General features: G+C 41.7%; 1 protein-coding gene across 2 annotated transcripts; it reads left to right on the plus strand.

Annotated features, from left to right (window-relative positions):
- Positions 1–503: 503 nt before the first annotated feature.
- On the plus strand, positions 504–18,802 carry CSRNP1 (cysteine and serine rich nuclear protein 1). Of its 2 annotated transcripts, none has more exons than XM_073581500.1 (5): positions 504–736; positions 11,960–12,143; positions 12,659–12,918; positions 13,570–13,866; positions 14,192–18,802. In XM_073581500.1, exons 2-5 carry the CDS (start codon positions 11,984–11,986, stop codon positions 15,188–15,190), a joined length of 1,716 nt encoding a protein of 571 aa, XP_073437601.1. In that variant the 5' UTR covers positions 504–736; positions 11,960–11,983; the 3' UTR covers positions 15,191–18,802. The 2 variants fall into 2 exon arrangements, with proteins under 2 accessions (XP_073437601.1, XP_073437602.1); XM_073581501.1 differs by lacking the exon at positions 504–736 and adding an exon at positions 1,307–1,459.
- The last annotated feature ends 902 nt before the right edge of the window (positions 18,803–19,704 follow it).

Below are 19,704 nucleotides of genomic sequence, written 5' to 3' on the forward strand. Positions count from 1 at the left end.
GTGATTTCCAGAACTCCACCACTTTTTCCCTCTTGCAAAAAAAATGGGAGAGCATCCCTGCAAAGTCAGATGATAAGAAAACAGAGATTTTAAATTAGCCGTGGCGACATTTCGGCCCAAAATGGCGGGAGACAGCCGAAAGGTCACATAGGAGAAATATAGCCTGATTCTGATTCTGGAGCCCAGCCCTGTACACCATGGAATCAATGTGCTATAGAAACTAATAATAAGGAGCAGACAGCTCAATTCCCATGTATGCACCAACGCTTGGAACAGTTCTGAATACGTATATACATTTTCCTATATACAGATGTGTATATATATAACTATATATTGATAATTTTAATGTCTATGTATAATTTCTTGCGTGTGTCCACTGTACAGCCGGGAGCAGAGCCTGTGTGACACCGCAGGGAGCCGCCATCAGCCCCGGCGCCGTGCACTCGGACCTGTGAGGAGGAGGAGGCTGCACAGTGCGGCGGCGGCGGCCGGGGATGTGCTGACACAGGCGGAGCAGGAGGAGGGCAGCAGCACTGGGCGGGCCGTCTGCCTCCCGTCACCGCCTGCGTCACCAGCACAGGAGTTTTCCACTGACGAAAAAGGCTGTGCTTCTCCTGAGAGGAGTCAGAGCAGGAGGAGCTGCCACAGACAGCTGCGCTCTCCGGACTATGAGAGCCGCTCTCGGCCGCTGCATCTAGTACCCGCCGCCTGACACCGGAGGAGGAGGACAGCCACGGTGAGTGACCGCTCGCAGGGCCATTCCGTGGGAGCTGCCATAGTGCGGCGGGGTCGCCATTGCCCGTCTGCTCGGTGCAGCTTGCAGCGGGTTCTCCGATGATTGTTACTTTGTCTGGTCGGTGACTGAGGCTGCTGGAGAGTGAGCGCGGCGCGCCCTCTGCTGGCCGCCCGGGGCATGGCGACTCGTCCCGATGTCTCCGCTCGTGTTCCGTCCGTGCTGTGGAGTAGTGTCCGGTGACCCGGGAGTGAGCGGCGCTAGTCGGCACTTGGTGTCCCTGTGTGTAATGCGCCGCTGCTGCATTTCTGTGACTTTATAGAAAGTCCTCGCATCAGTGAGTGCTGTGTGGGGAGAAAAACGGAGACGTTTCTGCTCATCGTGACCCGTGTGGATAAGTCGCTGCTACCGTCTCGTCTGGGAAGAATGTCGCAGTGGGTGACGTCAGCGGGCCAAGTTTTTGGCGCCCGGTGACGTCACTGCGCTGCTGTGGTAAATGGGAGAGCGGTGACGTCATGAGGCGGCCGTGACGCCCAGGGAGGAGGGGCCTCGGGTGGCGGGGGAGTTTTCCCTCCCTTTTGTGAAAGGGGAGAAAAAAGTTTCTTGGAACTTTTTTTTTTTTTTTCTTAGCCTTTAAATAGGAGGTTGGCTGTGTAGCTGTTGTAGTGTGAGTGTGGTGGGAGAGGAGGCAGGACCCCCTGGACTCTGCTGGGACCCCCGAAACAGGTAATGGAGGCGGATGGGTTTATTTCTGCTCAAACTTGTATTTATTGCTATTAAGGCAATGGCGCGATATAAATGCATAATAATAATTAAGGGAGTTGTCCATCTTGTCTGGGCAATTTTTTATTTTCCTTAAATAGATTTTTAGAGCCTTAAAGGGAGATTTTATTGTAATTTTTTTTTTTTTATTTTTTTTAGCTCCAAAAATGTATTTAAGGAAAATAAAAAAATGCCCAGACAAGATGGACAACTCCCTTAATTATTATGCATTTATATAGCGCCATTGCCTTAATAGCAATAAATAAAAGTTTGAGCAGAAATAAACCCATTACGGCCGCACATATATTTTATTTTTTATTTAATTTTTTTTTAACTTTTGTCTGTTGCTGGCTGCAAAAGGAGTTGACTGAGAATCTGTCAGTGAGCTCGTTTTCCCTGTAGCATTTGAAACTTTTTTTTTTTTTTCCTCCCCCCCCCCCCCTCTCTCTGAGCTCCTCTCCACGGATTTATGACCCCAGGCCACATCATAGTAGAGTAGGCAGGGAAGCAAAATGGTGCAACTTTATTTTAATGAAACCCATTGCAATAATTATGTTTAGCCCCCAAATACATCTGTGTGTATTAAAAATAAAAATAATTCCCAAAGGTGTACCGCCCCTTTAATGGCTATTGTGTTAGATTCTGCCCCCTGTACACCACAGTAAATAATTTGCCACAACCACATAACAATCTGGTAATTTTTGTTTCCCATCCACTGAATGTAAAAAATCATATTGGTTTGCAATAAATGATTCACGGTTCTAATGATTTTATTAATATTGCACCCACATACGCCGCAGCGCTGTACAGTCAATGGTTTCATCACTTGCAGGTTTCCCCAGGCCGTGGCCATCTTTGGCTCCACTATGCGCCTCCCATTTGTGGGCAGCAGCGGATTGAACTTGTTCCCAGGGCATATGCCTTCATTGTGTTGATGATGTGACTTTAATGCATATCCTTGGAAGGGATGGAATTTCGTCTTTCCAGGAACGCCCCTCCACCTTCCTTCTTCTCAGAGGTCCCCCTCCTCCTCCTATTATATTGTATTCTGTGGGAAAACTCTGATCTGCGCTGAGTGGAGGGATTGTGCACAAGTCACTCAGGAGTCACAGGTGGCTGTATAACAGGGGCACCCTCACCGGTGGAGACCCCTGTACTCAGGAGTCACAGGTGGCTGTATAACAGGGGCACCCTCACCGGTGGAGACCCCTGTACTCAGGAGTCACAGGTGGCTGTATAACAGGGGCACCCTCACCGGTGGAGACCCCTGTACTCAGGAGTCACAGGTGGCTGTATAACAGGGGCACCCTCACCGGTGGAGACCCCTGTACTCAGGAGTCACAGGTGGCTGTATAACAGGGTCATCCTCACCGGTGTGGCCCCTGTACTCGGGAGTCACAGGTGGCTGTATAACAGGGGCACCCTCACCGGTGGAGACCCCTGTACTCAGGAGTCACAGGTGGCTGTATAACAGGGTCATCCTCACCGGTGGAGACCCCTGTCTTGTGTGCTGTCCCTGGGGTCTCCTCTTTCAGGCGGAGGTAAATAATGTTCCTACAACAAGCAGTGTCCTCCGTCATGTCACTGTGATGATTTCTCCTATCCAGCCAGACAAGCTGCTGGGATTTCGGGTCGCCTAGTGGGATTTGGATTAATACCATTGAGTGCAGTCTGACGAGCTTTATTCCTACAGACCTGTAATTCATTGGATCTGGGACTTTGCCATTTTTTTTTTTTTTTTTTTTTTTTCTCCTAGTGATTGCACAAGTGTTTACAGGATGGAAAGTGACTTTTTTTTTTTTTTTTAATATTACAAGTTGTGAAAGGTCTCCCCCCCCCCCCCCGCCCCCTGTTTTGCACCACTTTGAGGCAGCCTTGGTCTGAATGACTGCTCTTGCAAGGAGAAAACAAATTTTTATTTTTTGGGCTGCAGGTTGGTTTATAGATCTAGCTGTAAATTAAAACCACACACAAGCTTTCTTTAGATCTCCTCTTCCCTTTTGGGTGTGATCTGAGTTTTATGGAAAAACCACAGATGGTAAACATGCCACAAACCGCGTGTGTGACCCTGGCCGGGCCTTGTGCTGTGGTCAGGTGCTAGGACCAAACACTATGCTATGCAAACCAATGATGCTGGATCCTACTATAAGGCCAGGCTAAAGCAACAACTATATATTTTTTTTTTTTTTTTTTTTTCTTGGTGCAGGAAAAATGTATATTTATTTACAACATAAGTTCCGGGGTTTTTTTCTGTTCATTTGTCCATTTTACAGTCCTTCAGATAAACTTGGTAAAACAATTTAAGAAAAATGCCTTATTCCAGCGCAACACCATTGCCCTGCAAACACCTTTTTATATAGTGCATTTTACAGATTTTTGCAAGATAGGTTAACAACAAAGAGGAGGGCGATCTTGATACTTGCAAAACCCCTTATTACATATGTGCCTTTCATAGAGACCTAGGATATTCCAGTCTAATATATATATATATATATATATATATATATATATATATATATATTTTATTTTTTTTTTTTCCTGTGGTCTTTTACAGCTGGTGCTGTATGTCTGCCATTAGATAATCTGGGAATACGCTTGTTGTATGCATGAGCCTGGAGTTAGCTGTCATAACAAGCAGATCCTGTTCTACCACATTTTCTAATCCTTCCCCTGGATTTGCATCTGAATGATCCAATGACTACTGCCCTGCTAGTTCTGCACGTGGCTTTTATGGTCTTTAAACAGGTGTCTGGCTTTCGGAGACGCTCCACACGCTCGTACATGTTTCCCCTGGGTTAAATAGAGTTAAACAAGTATTTATTTTGAGCTTAATTGTTACTGTATTATTTAAGTGTATATAGCATTTTCTCAAGTTGACTATCAAAGAATAATCATTTCTCTATTGTCACTTTAAATCTGTCACCCAGCTTTCCCAGACCCCTGAAAGGGAAAATCTGCCTAGTTGTGCAGCATTATGAAAACAAGTGATTCTGGGCACATTTTCCATTTCTTGGCAGCTAGAAGTGTTATATGGCGGAGATATTAGCCATCTCTCAGCTTTTAGTGACAGTGTGGCCATATATGAAAATAGACTGGACCATCTAATTGGTATCGGGGTGTCCGGACTCTCCTAATGGCAGATGTTGTAGTGAAATTCAATATGCCTGATCACTTTGTTCTCACTGGAGATAAGCAACTTGCAGGCACATCTTATCTTTCCCACCTAAGGCTGTGTGCACACGCTGCAGATTTTGCTGCGGATCCACAGCGTTTCTGGCCCTGCGGGTCTGCAGCAGAGTCTTCTGCGTTGTACAGTACCATTTTACTCTATGTAAAATGGAATCCGCTGTGCACATGCTGCGGAATTTTCAGCGTGGTTTTGTTGCGGTTTCAAATCTGCAGAAAGAAATGACATGTCACTACTTTTCTGCGGATTCCGCTGCGGTTTACCATCTCCTCCATTGTAGAGGTGATAAACCGCAGCCTAATCCGCAGGTAAACCGCAGGTCTTTTGACCTGAAATTTACCTGCGGATTTTACAAAATCTGCGGGGAAAAATCCACAGCACCTAAAAACTGTGTGCACATACCCTTAGGACACATGCATGCACCATTGAGTGTGTGTATATTGAGGTGGGCAGGTCAGGATGTGCACTGCCTAAACCTAACCAACCTATGCAAATGCTTCTTCAGAGAGGAAGACGACAGGATCTCTAGTGCCACCTATTGGGAGTAGCAATCCTAAAAGTCATTACTGACCCTTTATGGTTCTACAGCCTTGTAATTTTAGGCCTGACTATCAAAAAATAGGGGTATCCAAATGTGGGAAATTCATTTACGTATTTACTCTTATTTTTTTTCCTGGCATGATCATGTTTCTGGTAGTCACCGGTGTGTAGCTTAGTGTATGCAATGCAAATAACACTCTAGATATGGCTTGTACTTCCAGGATAACCTTTGAGCTGGGCTGCTTCAGGGCAAACACAGGGAAAAAGACTCCTAACCCTATAAACAGATATAAACTGCTCAGATTTCTGAGTGCAAATTGCCTTGGCCCGTTCCTCCGTGTTTACCATGCTGTATCGCAGAGGCTCCTTCATTCCTGAAATTCCTGCATACATGGATAATACCCAAAGCAAGGGAGCGGAATCATACATTCCCTTCCTTACTATTGATCACACCCATTACTAGGAAGATTATGGAACAGGAACATAGGGCTGGGGTGGTCTCCACAAGAGGTCGCCTTACGGATTGTTTCCCTTGGCATAGATTGGGATGTTTTTAATCTGGAGTCTGACTATTTATTACACAATGTTTAGCTCTAGTGTTTGTAGAGCAAGTGTGTCCCCTTACAGATCATCTGCTCCATGTATTTTTTTTTTTTTTTTTTTTAATTTATTTTAAATTTCATTTTCCTGTTCCTGCACCTTTAAAGCTCAGTGGGAGCGGTGGTGCCAGACGAGAATTCCTGCGGTTTTGGTCCATCGACTCTCGTACTTGTTTAAAAAGCTGTTTTTAGTAAAATAGATGAGTAAGATGGCTGAGCCAAGAACAGAATGTCTTTTTTGGCAGCGGCAAGTGAGGCAGATTATTTCATTTATTTTTTTTATAACCTGAAATAAAATGTAGGTAAATAGTTCTTTTTCTTGTATGGAGCTGAATGTTGAACTTAGCACATGCTGATTAAAAATACTTTTTTTTTTTTTTTTTTTTTTTTTCCCCCTCTTTGCAGAGCTATTTCAAAATCACGTGTGTATGTATATAATTTTACACTGAGTTGTGATCATTGCAGAACATCTAGTGCTTGATGTAATCCTTTTTTTTTTTTTTTTTTTTTTAAGTTTTATATAGCGCTAGCATATTCCACAGCACTTTACAGTTTGCACACATTATCATCGCTGTCCCTGATGGGGCTCACAATCTAGATTCCTTATCAGTATGTCTTTGGAATGTGGGAGGAAACCCACGCAAACACGAGAACATACAAACGCCTTGCATGTAACAGCCCTTGTCTGACCTGTATGATACATTGTGGCTCTTGCCAATTATTCTATATGATGAATCCAGCTCAAGATTTGCTTAGAAAATGTAAGTGGCAATTATCTGTTTTGCTTATATGTTGAGAGCTGAAATGAATCCATTTTGAGAGCTAGTGCCATCACAGAAGTCACCCAGTATATTAATTTTGCTTACAAAATGTCTTGAGTGCATATTTACATTTTCATAGAAATGTAAGAAGTTTAGAATTTTTAAAAATGTCATTTAGAAAGAAGTTTGTGCGAAAATGGAGAAGTTCAAATCAGAAATTTGGCCTACTGACTCCACAGCCCTGCTGGACTCATACCTGTGATATGACACCTGTATTGCATGACAATGGCGCTCATATTATTTAGGTAATGTTGCCACGCCACCAGGGCCATTAAAGTCCATTCTGTACTTTAACAAGCATTGGAGTGCTGTATTTGTGTGTGTGTGTGTATGTAATAAATATATATATATATATATATATATATATATATATAATATTACATGACAGCGCTTATTTCAAAGAAACCATAGAACTGAATAGGAAATATATAATATATTTCCTAGCCAGTTCTATGGTTTCTTTGAGATTAGCGCTGTCATGTAGCCGTTTATCGTGATTATTCTCTTTGGAGGAGTTGTATGTGTGATACTCCCTTTGACTATTTATTCTTTAGGGGTCGGTCAGCCTTAGGAATCATCTGCACAGTGCCGCTTGGATCTTCTGGATGAGCTTTCTGTAATTCCTTGCACAGTCACTGTTCTTTTATGTTTTGGAGATGGCCCTGATGGGCACATTGTGGCGCTGTGCTCCTTGTTTTTACCTGGTACGATACACGCTGTGTATATGTTGAGCAGTGCTGTGTGCCTATAGTGCACTATGCAAATATATTTTTGCAGGACCGTATGCGTTTGTTGTTGTGAAAGGATCTGAAATCCATGTTTCTTTAGGTCCCAATGTCCTCATGTGACCCAGTGACACACAAGCTTGGGTGACACTTTGCTACTGGCTCCCTGACAGTTTAGCACCACGCTCACTTCGTACCAGCCCTGCTTGTAAATCCGCTTAACACTGTGTCCTTTCTAGTGCAGTCTAGAGCCACTTCATAAAACATCTGGCAGCAATTGACTTTACATAATTCAGCGTGAAAACAATTGCAGAATTTCAGAAACCCAAGTCCACGCTTAGTATACGTTTGGCGGATTTGTGAGGTCGACTGTCAAGACCTGACCGCTGTGGGATAATGTTGTGGGGATCCCTTTTTTATTCTTGGAATTTTATTACTTTGGTAAACAGAAAAAAAAAAAAAAATCTTCCTCTTTTAAAAAAAAAAAAAAATGACTATACCGTTCAGTGCAGCTTATCTATTTCCTAGAAGTTCTATCTATTTCTGGGAAAGCTGGGGGGAACCCTGTCAGTACAGCACGATTGCAACTCCCACGGGGGGAGATTCCTCTAAAACCCCACCACAAGCTTTTTCTGGCTGCTGAATGCAATACCTGCGTAACAATGGTGCGATACAGGAGTGAGGCTTGTTTCAATACAATGCTTGGTAGATATGTCGGAAACTTGGCTAATGTGCTCTGTGCAAGAAAATGCAACTGTAATCCAGTCTTCCTCGCAAAAAAAGTACTAGGAATTCCCTACAACTCTATTCAGCATATTCTTAGAGAATATATTCGGTATCCTCTAAGAAACAGCAGAATAGAAAGTTGTACAAAAGACAATTCCTAGAATTAAAGGCAGTCTTCTTTGGGTGTAAAATGCAGCAACATAAACCTTTTTTTTTATTTTTCATCATATTTATAACCTTTCTACATCATTTTGGTCCTCGCCTGTGGTGCAGCTGAGAAATGTCTTTGTCCCATGTGCAGAGGCCACCCTGAAGGCTGATCTGGGGTCAGCATCTGTCAGAGATTTGTCTAACCTGTTCTGAGTGCACAGTAAAGCCCCCGTTACACACTGCGATATCGCTGTAAAGTCACCGATTTTGTGACGTTATAGCGATATTGCTAGCGATATCGCTGCATGTGATACTTACCTCCGACCGGCTCCCCCGCTGATTATCGCTGATCGCGCGAGAAGCTCCTGGATCATTCCTCGTCGGTCACTTCCTGCTGTGACGACGAGCGACGCGTGGAACCAGGCGGGAGGACGCAGGATCGCCGCGTCTGACAGGTAAGTAGCGATCCCCGTCCCCAGCGATGTCGCTAGTGAGATCTGCCTGAGTGGCAGCTCACTAGCGACCACCTAGCGATGCACCAGCGATCCTGACAGCATCATATCGCTGGTGAGTCGCTAGGTGTAACGGTTTCTTAAGGGTATGTGCACACAGTTGCAGAGTTGCTGCGGATCCGCAAGTGATTTACAGTACAATGTTCTATGGGGAAAAAAAATTTTGCTGTGCGCATGCTGCGGAAATAATCCACACGGAAACGCAGCGTCTTTTTTCCACAGCATGTCAATTCTTTATGCGGATTCTGCAGCGTTTTTACACCTATTTCATTATGGGAATCCGCAGGTGTAAAAAGGTAGGGAAATCTGCCTAAAAACGGATTTTGACCTGTGGATTCTGCCAAGAGTTGCAGATTCCGCACAGCAATCCACAACGTGTGCACATACCCTAAGATTCATGGTTTTATTTATTTATTTTTTCTTCTCTGTACAATTAGAGATCTTGGCATTTTTAAACATCTCTCAGGTATAAGTGGCACAAAAACCCCCTCTTGAGGAGCGGTGACATCAGTGTGGGGGTCCCTGTTGGCCGGTGATGGTTGTACGTGCAGTGCTGGCCTTCATGCAGTGTGAGGATTCTCCGCTTACAGGTCTATAAATGCCTGTGCATGAACTCTTGAACCTTGGCCTTTGTCAACAGAAGTGCAAGGAGGGATGTGTAGGGTTTAGGCTGAGTTCACACGTCTCGTTTTTTTTTCGCGTTTTCACTGCGGTTTTAAACGCGCGATTTTGCTGTGAAAAATAAGCATCCTATGGGATTCCGCAATGCTGTGCTAATGCTATTTTTTTTTTTTTTTTTTTCCGCGGCGGAATCGCTTCATGGTAAACACAGCATGCTCCGCCCACATAGGAATGCATTGTTCTGCTTACATTTTTCATGTGGCTGTACCCACCATGCGAAAAGTAAGCAGGACATTTGCGGATGGTATCCACGGTTCGGAGGACGATCTTGCGGGAGCGCGACGTCTCGCGGTCATTCGCGCAAAGGATCACTGGGATCGAGAGCATGGAGAGAGGCGGGATTGGCTGCACGGGACGCCGGAAGGTGAGAATAACAATATTTTATTCTATTTTTTTTTTTTTTTTTTTCTCCATCCTATCATCTTCTACTACTGATGCCGCATAGGCAGCATCAGTGGTAAAAAGTTGGTCACACTTGTCAAACACTGTTTGAGTGTGACCAACCTGTCAATCAGTTCTCCAAGCGATGCTACAGATCGCTTGGAAAACGCTAGCATTCTGCAAGCTAATTACGCTTGCAAATCGCTAGTTTTTCAGCGGGAATTAAAAATGCGATTTTCCTGCGGAATTAAATTACGGAATTCTTGCAGTAACTTCCGCGAGAGTTCCGCTACGTGAATGTAGCCTTACACTTTTTGTGATGTGGGCTGCGGAAGCGTTTTTTGCTGTACATGCTGCTGGACATTTAGTTGTTTATTGCCTAGTAATGCAACTATCTTGTGTTACAATCCTTCTACCTGCCTCTGTGATACAAAGTACCGAAAGAAAGCAACAGGAACATAGACCTGTACATTGTACTGGACAATTGGATACACATTAAGGCGTTAAATGAATGCTCTACACACAGTGTCCACATGCTGTACATTACATGATACACCAGGGCCATTGCTGGAGTCTCCCATAACAAGGTTGTAAATAATTAACTAGCGCACTGCTTCCCCACTCTGCAAATATAGCCCTCATTTAGCTTTAATCACCTGCCCAGTGCACTTGGCTAGGTTAAAGTTTCCGTTTGCTGATGCCAATATTATTTTCTGCCCTTATATTAGCCCATGAATGACTAATGGACATCAAAAGTGCCTCCTGGGACTGTCATCTTCAAAGGGTTCCCTATATGCCCTGATGGTGGCTTATTGTGTGTATTTTTATTTGTAAGGGATGTAAGGAAACTCGTGTTGTGGTCAGTAGTATTAATATTTGTTCTAAGAGATGACCATACAAATGATGATGGATTTTGGAAAAGGGGAAATAATTAGCTTTGTTCTGGCTTTTACCTCTTTGACAACACTGTACTTCTAGTTAAACACTAGGAAACGCACAATTTCATAATGTCAGTCTGCTGCAATCTTCCATGCATTGCATTAAGCACTCGTCATCACCAGTCACTCAACACTGACGTCAGTACGCTAGTAAAGTGATTAAAAAAAAAAAAAAGTTTCCTGGCGCTTCCCCTTCGCAGTTCCTAAGCTGTTGTCACTTCCATCAGTAAACAGAGGCAGACTACTGAGTCACCCTGAGTCATCTTTCCAAATAATGCCTGTGCCGTGAATCCGTGATGTCTGCTGCGCGTTCCCTCCTACATACTGCTAATATTAAACTGATACCTTGTGTGCGTGCGACATCGTGATCAAGCACAGCGCTTCTATTCACTGAGATTACTCAAGCCCTTCAAGGCAGAGACTAATGCCAGCAGCAGTGCAATACAAAACGATCAGCCGCGTAGAGGTGTCGGTCATGTGCCAGTTCTAGCAAGCCCTCTCGTTACATTGGCATTTATGAGGTTAACAGGTTGCCCATAGAATTAGAAAAGTGCATAGTGAGACCTGAAACACAATGTCCTTGTCTGAAATCTGTTTTCACTGATATGTCCGGAGACTGCAAAAAAAATCCAGCAGAGGAAGTAGGAGGGGAAAGGGAGAGGGGTTAAAAAAAAATAAAAAAATAAAACCACAGGCTGCAATTTTGTGCATTGATGTGTTTTTTGTTTCAGCGTTTCATTTAATAAGATGCTCTGTCTGTATTTCCCTGGGGAGGTGCAGCATGCAAATCATGTGGGAAGTATTCTCTGAAGAGCTAGGCAATTTTTTTTTTTTTTTTTAACCTCTTCCTTTCCTCCTCTCGGTAAATGAGCTCACTCAAGCTGAATGGGATGTGACAGGAAGCAGTTGCTGCAGTATTACCATCCAGCATGATGTCTCCTTGTACGTTCTAGAGACCGGTTGCCTTTCCTTACGAGTGGGATCTGTTATTCTTCATTCACATTAGTTGCAGTGATTATTCATTTGCTTTTAATGACTGATTTGCTTTCAACCTTCCATCCAATATTTTATTTTGTGTGTTATAGATATATATATATATATATATTCTAATTTTTTTTTTTTACACCTTCGTTGGCTGCAAACAATATAAAACGTGATTTGTAAAGTAACCTTTTGTTTCTTTTTTTTTTTTTTTCTTTCACAGGACTGTGAAACCTACACAATAGCCATGAGTGGGATACTGAAACGCAAATATGAAGCATTGGAAGATGACTTCACATACTCTTCCTCCTCTTCATCCCCGTCGTCGTCGGCCACCTCTTCTTCTGGAGGGGAGTCTGATGACGAGTTTAACTGCAGCCCCAGGCCGCCTCTGAGTGACTTCACCCGTAAGTGGACTGGATATTTCCCTCTTCCCTCATCCTCGCTGTGACTTTGTTCTTACGTGCAGCTCCTAAGCATACAAAGCTAATGGATAGTGGCCAGGATTTTCTTAGACTCTGCCGCTCGCTTCTCGTATCCCAGCTGCTGTGCTGTATCACAGTAAACTGGGCTTTAAATAATCTGCATAGTTTCCGTAGAAGCAGCAGTAAAGATGTCAACTCTTCACCACCTGAGTAAACAGAGACCTTTCCTCTTTGGCTTAAATCTGTAAGCTCAGTTCGTTCAAGTCATGTATATACAGTATATCCCTCAAGAGCGATTGCTCAACTTTTACTCTTGAGGCTTTCCCTTCGGTGTAATGTTTACAGTTGTGTGTTTTCCGTTTGGCGACGGACAAAGCTGCTTTGGCTCAGTGTTTCCTGATAATCCACATTTTCATTTTCAACAGGCTTACAATAAAGTTGTCCGTAAAATGTGTGGATCCTGTTTCACGTATTGATGGATGTTCTTCTGTTTACAGCAATATCCATCTTAAAGACTGCAAAGAGGGCTAAGAAGAACCAGGTTCAGTTTGATCGGGTGATTGTATTCTATTTCCAACGATGCCAAGGTTTCACAAGCGTGCCAAGTCGTGGCGGATGCACTCTGGGCATGAGGCAAAAGCACAGCTACAGCAGACAGTTCACATTGGAAGAGTTTTCCACGGAGCAGTTGATGCGGCGTAGGGAGAAACTCATGCAATATTTAAAAGAAAAAAAGCTCAGGGCTCTAAAGAATATGGTAGGTTTTACAAATCAAAAATATATTTTAATACCAGTAGTATAGTAGTTTTTTCTTTTTTGTCTCCATATGGCAAAGAAGAAATCGTAGCTAAGTAATCAATTACCTCTGATAGTCAATGGTTCCGCAGCAGTGACCACTGCTGTCAGTCACTTGGGGTTGGTGTACAGGCTGGTGACTGCTGACTTGTGAATCCTCACATTGCGTGATTTTCTGTTGCCAGGAGAGTGGTCATGTGACCGCAAGTATGTGATTTGCATACTACCGGTCACATTCCAACTAGACTGTCATGCCATGCCCAATAAACTTGCAATGAGCAGGGTCGCACCCATCTCGGTGGCATGTAATTTCATGTATGCAAATCGCATACTTTTGGTCATGTGCCCAATGCTCCCAACACTGGAGAATCCTCACCGTGCGATTCATGTGAGGATTCACAAGTCTTCAGTCACATAGGTTACAAGTCTGCAGTTACTCTAAGTTCACACAACGCGTTTAAGTGTCCCGCTGTTGGGCAAAGTTTCGAAGATCCTGGGCAAATGCCCAATTATAATTTTATTTTTTCTACACTAGGTATTTGTGATCCTATGTACCCATAACTTATATAATATTTCAGTGTTCTTAATTGTTTATATTTTTCTTTGCTTTTAGTTTACAAAGAATGGTACAATAGAGTCAGAAAAGGCAAATAACCTCAGCATAGATGACATCTGTGATGAAGATATTGACATGACCAATGCAGAAGTTGTAGATGGTTTCAATCCACTAGTGTACTCTGCCAAAAAACGACGGGCATTGCTCAAGCGCAAAGGTGTGAAGAAGATTGACAAAAGTGAAAAACGTGAACTTAATGAAATTCGGAAGTCAAGAGAACTATGTGGCTGCGATTGCCAGGACTTCTGCGAGCCAGAGACATGCAGTTGTACCTTAGCAGGCATCAAATGTCAGGTTAGTATCGGTTTTTGTGATGGCTCCTCATTTTTTTTTTTTTTTTTTTTTTTTTTTTCTGCATCAGAGTATTGCCAGCATTTTCAAAGACAAAACACTCCTATTTGTCTTTCTGCTTCAGTTCTAGATATACAAAGCTGTCTGCTTCATAACCATAGCCACTAGCTGAACCTTTTTTTAGTCTTGGGACAACTCAATTCTCCACAGTAGCACTATAACCCTGTAATAGAATTCGATTTGCCTCTCGTTATAGAAGTTTTTCCAAAGATTGTTATACAGTACACCCACAAACATTGATTAATATTATGTTTCGATTATCTTTTAGAGAGATCATTCAACTTTCCCATGTGGCTGTACGAAGGATGGATGTGGAAATCGAAATGGAAGAGTAGAATTCAATTCATCCAGGGTGCAGACCCATTTTATCCATACGGTCATGAAACTTGAGCTTGAGGAGAAAAGTCAAAATAATGATGATGTGGATGACCGGTCCGAATTGTCATGCAGTGAGAGTTTGGATGCCTTTGGGTGCTCATCTATGGAGTCTAGTGAGGACGAAGAAAGGACTGCTCCCACCACTACTAGCACCACCTCCTCCACTACTCCCTATCATTTCAACACCGACTTGGGACCAGCTGGTGAAAACAGTTGCAGCAGCGACACAACGGACAGCTCATCCTCCTCTGGTCAGAGCGAAAGCTCAGAGAGTCCTTTTGAACTTGCTTCTTCTGATAAGTCCGAGCCAGATTTTGAGGAAGACTATCTGGCTAGGATTCTTCATTTCAATGACTCGGAGTATGAGGAGAATAGCAGTGACTGCCAGGACAACTTGAGTTTCTTTCATACTACGGATTTCTTCTGCGATAAGGTTTACGAATCTCTCTACAGCTCTGAAAAATCAGATGGTGGATTGTACACCAACTCTTTATCGAACATTTCAAAGTGCGTAGATGAAAATGCAAACCAAGGCTCAGATTTCTTTACTGACAATGAGATATCTGTGGCCATCTCTACTGATTCTAGTGTGGCACAAGGAGAGCCACTTTTAAAAAATTATATGGATATCAGCCTTTCCTCAGAAGCCTTTGATATCTCCGATGAAACAGAGTATAATTTTGGACCTCTTTACAATTCCTTGAATGAATTTGAAAACTTGTGTTCTCAGCAGTGTCCGGTGACGCTTCTTCCTGGATTTGCATCGGCTACGGATACTACTGCCAGCTTCTTGGAATCTTTAATTAGTTCTTCAGAATCTTGTAATGACAATCAATATTTAGAGGATGCCTTAAAATCGCCATCTCCTTTTGAATCCCTCGTAGCATAAATGGGCAAATCCAAGCTGTGGATCATTTGCAGGAACAGTGAATAAATTAAGGAATGTTTCTATGTTGATTTTACATGGATAACTCTATTTTGGTCTTTTTATGGAGAAAGAAAATGCCTTTTTGGAACACTGTCACTGCAATCTGTTTACTTTTTTGTCTGTTTTGAACAAAAAAAAAAAATCATTTTGTAAAAAAAAAACAAAAAACTTGTACATAGAGTTTGGAGAAAAATTCTTAAATTTGTGGAACTGTGAAGAAAAAAAACTATTTTAGAAATGGGTAAACGAGTATGCCCATAGAAACTGTTCAATGCTTTTAATAAACTATTCATGTATTTATTGTAAAAAGAAATATTTGCAGAGGTTAGTGTGCACTACTCGGGTTTACAAAAAAGAGGATAAATGAAAACCGCATACTTTATACAGAGCTGTTTAATTTATTGCGAATTCCAGGAATGAGACTGAAGCTTGAACTAGCATGAGTTTTATTTATGGTAAATTGGAGATACCTCAGATGTATTATGAGTACAATCATATTTTTCCATAATATATCTGCATAATTATGGACTTTTTTTTTTCTTAACGTCTGTACAATAAGTTAAATATTTGTTTTCTTCCCCCTATTGTGCAATATTACAGCAGCAGTCTCCATTAATTCTATAGATCACTGGTAATGTTTTTAAAAGAAAAAGCACAAGGATGTGTTTGGGGAAGTACAGCATTTTCTATATTTAAGTTGGAATGTCCCTTCGGATGTCCCCATCTGTGCTCCTTTTACAAGCCATAATTTCACGTTTGATTATTTAATCTTTCTATAAGTTATGTCATATTTATTTGCTAAACTTAGGGATTTGGCCATAAGATCATAAGCAGCTGAATGCACCCCAAGTTTGGACACCAACTCAGCTGAACGTGGTGCGGAACCATTCCAATATAGCTAAAGCTACATGGAGCCAGAACAGCATGAGCAGAGATAATGTTTCTTTCCATCTGCTTACTAGAAAGCCTAAATGGATGGGTTCTATATTCCCCCGTAATTATTGGTCCCGGCTATTTATATCAAATTTCTTTTTTTAAAGGAAATTTATGTATATGTAATACAAAATAGACTATTTATTGCTTTACAACCTTTAAAAACACAGTGAATATCTTTTTATGGATTTCTTTTCTTCAATCTACACGTATTTAATTGAAAAGCGACACTATTTAAGCTTTAAAATTAAAATGCAAATATTTAATTGAGTGTTTAATGAAAATGAACATTTATGGTGTCTAATAAGATGAAAATAGTTTTTATATATTTTCTCTAAATTATAAAACTGTTAATGCCAGAGACCAAGACCATTATGTATACCCTTTTTTTTTTTTTTTTTTTTTTTTTTTTGCAGCTGCTCTACCAAAAGGTTACCTATTACCATTGTGAAGAAAGTATCTAAACTGCTTTTCCAGTACCAGCCTACTACTCTACCCGTCCAACTTTTTTTTTCAAAAGCAACAGGTCATAATTCTACTTTTATTTATGAAGTTTTGTGTGTGTGACCTAATTGGCTACTGTGAAAACTGTCCTGCCTGACAGGAGGACAAACTTTGAAAGCAACACAATTTGTACAAATTCTAGCTGGATGTCTTTGTATGGGACTGCCAGAATTTTGCTCTACCTAAAAACAGTTTTTGGATGGCAATGGCATCCCAAAATGGCCCCTTCTGATAAGTGTTAAATGTGCAGAAATTTTGGATGCCAATTAATAGACCATTCTTGGTTCCTCAATGGCTAAAGTGGGAAAAGAAACATTAATTGCAATTAATCTTGTGGTCTAAGCTGTGTGCCAAAGGTTTACAATGCATGTACTAAGGTTTAATTACTGGAGCAAATGTGCCATAACACATGGTGGCTTTTATTATGCCTATGTCCAGTGGATATAATGACTTATGACACATTTACAGCCTCCTGTCCTGTGTATTAAATAAACTTTAGGGTGTCGTTTATGTGCGTTGTACTCTTGAAATCTTATTTAGGCTTAATTCTCATTCTAGCGATACACACAAGTGCCTTTGCCAGCTCTACTTTTGTATGCCGGTGTTATTGCATGTGTCTTTAATGTGTTTCTGATTGGAGTGTCCGTCGTCTGATCAGTGCAGCAATATTCACTTGCTGGAAGGAATAATGCTGGTTTGCTTTAGATTCCTTAATTTGTAGCCTTATGGTTAAATTTGTGATTGCATATTAAGTCTGCAGAGCAAAGAATCGATAACTGTGCCTATAAACGCCATGTCTGACATGAGGCTGTACATACACCTTTTATATGAGCGTATCCTGGCAGAAGCAGCTGCTTTGTAGGCTGAAAGTTTTGCAAACCTACCCATCTAGTAATTTCGTAGGTGTTTTCATCAGTAGGTATCAGAGTGCAGTGCGATGTTTCACACGCCCCCATAGACTTTGCATGGGTGTGTGCGATCCGATTCTCTGGTGCATCTTGTGACTTTTTTTTTGCATGCTGAATCGGCATGAGAAAATTATTGCAGATATGAGCAGCACCATAGAGAAACATTGGGGCAAGTGCAATCTGCTTCTTTGTTTCTTCAAAATTGGATTGCACTTGTCCAAGTACATCGCAAGTGGGAATGAGCCCTTATGGATCTAAAATAAATCTGTCAATGGAGACATGTTTTTAGCCAAATTTCCTGACTTTGCTGATTTTCAGAAAACAAATCAGCTGCCTACTATAGAGTTCTGGAGAAACAGGCAAACTTCCAGTATGGCTACCCATCCTCCGCCTCTGTATGTCATTGCTAGGGAACAATCAGACGGCTGTATAAATCTGAGAGATCAGAACGCAGTACATGGACGGGCTGGCTGCTCTCCCCACCCAAGTGTGAACGCTTCATTTATGTCTATGCAGCTGTCTCACTCCGGCCAGAAGAGCCGCCAGTCCGGGCACTGCGTTCAGATCTTGCTTTGAATTATACGGCCATCAGATTCTGCCCTTGGTAATTATGCTGTCAGCTACCATGCCAATCTAGAAGGAATAATCCAATGGGAAAGTAACTTGGAAGGACCCACCTGATATCCACTGCTATTTCTTCTGCATCCATTTTTTCTTTCTTCAAGTAATAAACATTCCCAGTAAATATGGAGACCACCTACATGAGACTGGTCCCGGCAGCATTAAAATCTGAGTGTTTTGTCTTTGAAAATGCTGGCAATACTCTGGTACTCTTTTCTATTTATTGCCACGAACACCGTGTTACAACATTCCTGCGTTATTTTTCTTTTTAGAACAGAGATTAATTTAAGGTAAAATATCCTGCCTTCATAACGTGTGCATTTAAATTATTTGTGCCAAAAAAACCCTTCTGATTGTAATACTTTTGATTTTATTTTTTTTCATTCGTGTAAGAATGTCTTATGTCCGATTTTGTCTTGGGTATTTATTGACACGGCTTGTAACGATCTTTCTGGAATCCCTCACAATTGCTAAACATTTAGCCATTATTTTTTTTTGTAAATATTTTGTGTTTTTTAAGCAAAATTTCTGCAACTGCTGTCTGTCATTTCATTAAAGCAATATGAAGAAAATATCCATTACACTTTAAATAAAAATCTAAAAATTACATTGTGTCCTGAGACTGAATCACTTTTAAATCTCCCTTTAATACATTACCTGCATGCTGTTTCTTCCATGTTTTTAGTTTTAGGACAGAAGTAATTGTTGCATGTGGTCGAAATTTATTTAGCATCTATACAAAGTTTCATAAACTAGTGCAAATTATGCTCCTTTTTAATTTTAGCACCTCCTACACAAACTTGTGCCGTTTTTCAGCTGAAGTTTAGTTTCTCTGTCCTACATTCTCCGTTCTGCTTTGCACATGGCATTAGTCAAACTTTTATGAGCCCATCCACACAACTGTGTAATGTATGAATTGTTCCAAAACTGAGAAAAGAGCAAATCCTTTTAATTTGTGTATTGAAATAGCTGCTCAAAAGTCTTTTAAAATGGTGAGGTCATGAAACTTGTATAATCAGCAATGCAACTTGAAAATTATTAAACACTATTTACATAAAACCAGAAAACATTATACAGGAGTTGTGCCAAGTGTGGGATACTGGCTGCTATTCCCTATCCAAAGGATAGGAGACAACTTTCTGATCAATGGGGGTTTGACCACTGGGATCCCCAACAATGAATGAACCCGAAGTCAAGCTTGCGCACCTTTGCTTTATATAGTACAACCAATGGTACCCCCTGTGATAGCTGTGGGCTGATCGCCAGCACTCCCATTAGGAATGGATGGAGCGGAGGTGTCCATGCTCTACCTCCACCCCATGGGATATTCGGAGCGATATGGAAGTTATCCCATGGATTATATATGATTGTGTCCAATAGAGCAGGGTTCCCCAACTCCAGTCCTCAAGGCCCACCAACAGGTCATGTTTTCAGGATTTCCTTTGTATTGCACAGGTGAAGCAATTATCACCTGAGCAATAGTAAGGAAATCTGAAAACATGACCTGTT

The sequence above is a fragment of the Dendrobates tinctorius genome, unplaced genomic scaffold (assembly GCF_039654945.1).
Source record: "Dendrobates tinctorius isolate UK_male_01 unplaced genomic scaffold, ASM3965494v1 ptg000070l, whole genome shotgun sequence".
NCBI lineage: Eukaryota > Metazoa > Chordata > Amphibia > Anura > Dendrobatidae > Dendrobates > Dendrobates tinctorius.

Coding starts and splice junctions, on each gene's coding strand:
- CSRNP1 (XM_073581500.1), top strand. CDS start 11,984: ATGAGTGGGATACTGAAACGCAAATATGAAGCATTGGAAGATGACTTC. Junction 12,144..12,658: donor GCCTCTGAGTGACTTCACCC/GTAAGTGGACTG, acceptor TTCTGTTTACAG/CAATATCCATCTTAAAGACT. Junction 13,867..14,191: donor TAGCAGGCATCAAATGTCAG/GTTAGTATCGGT, acceptor ATTATCTTTTAG/AGAGATCATTCAACTTTCCC.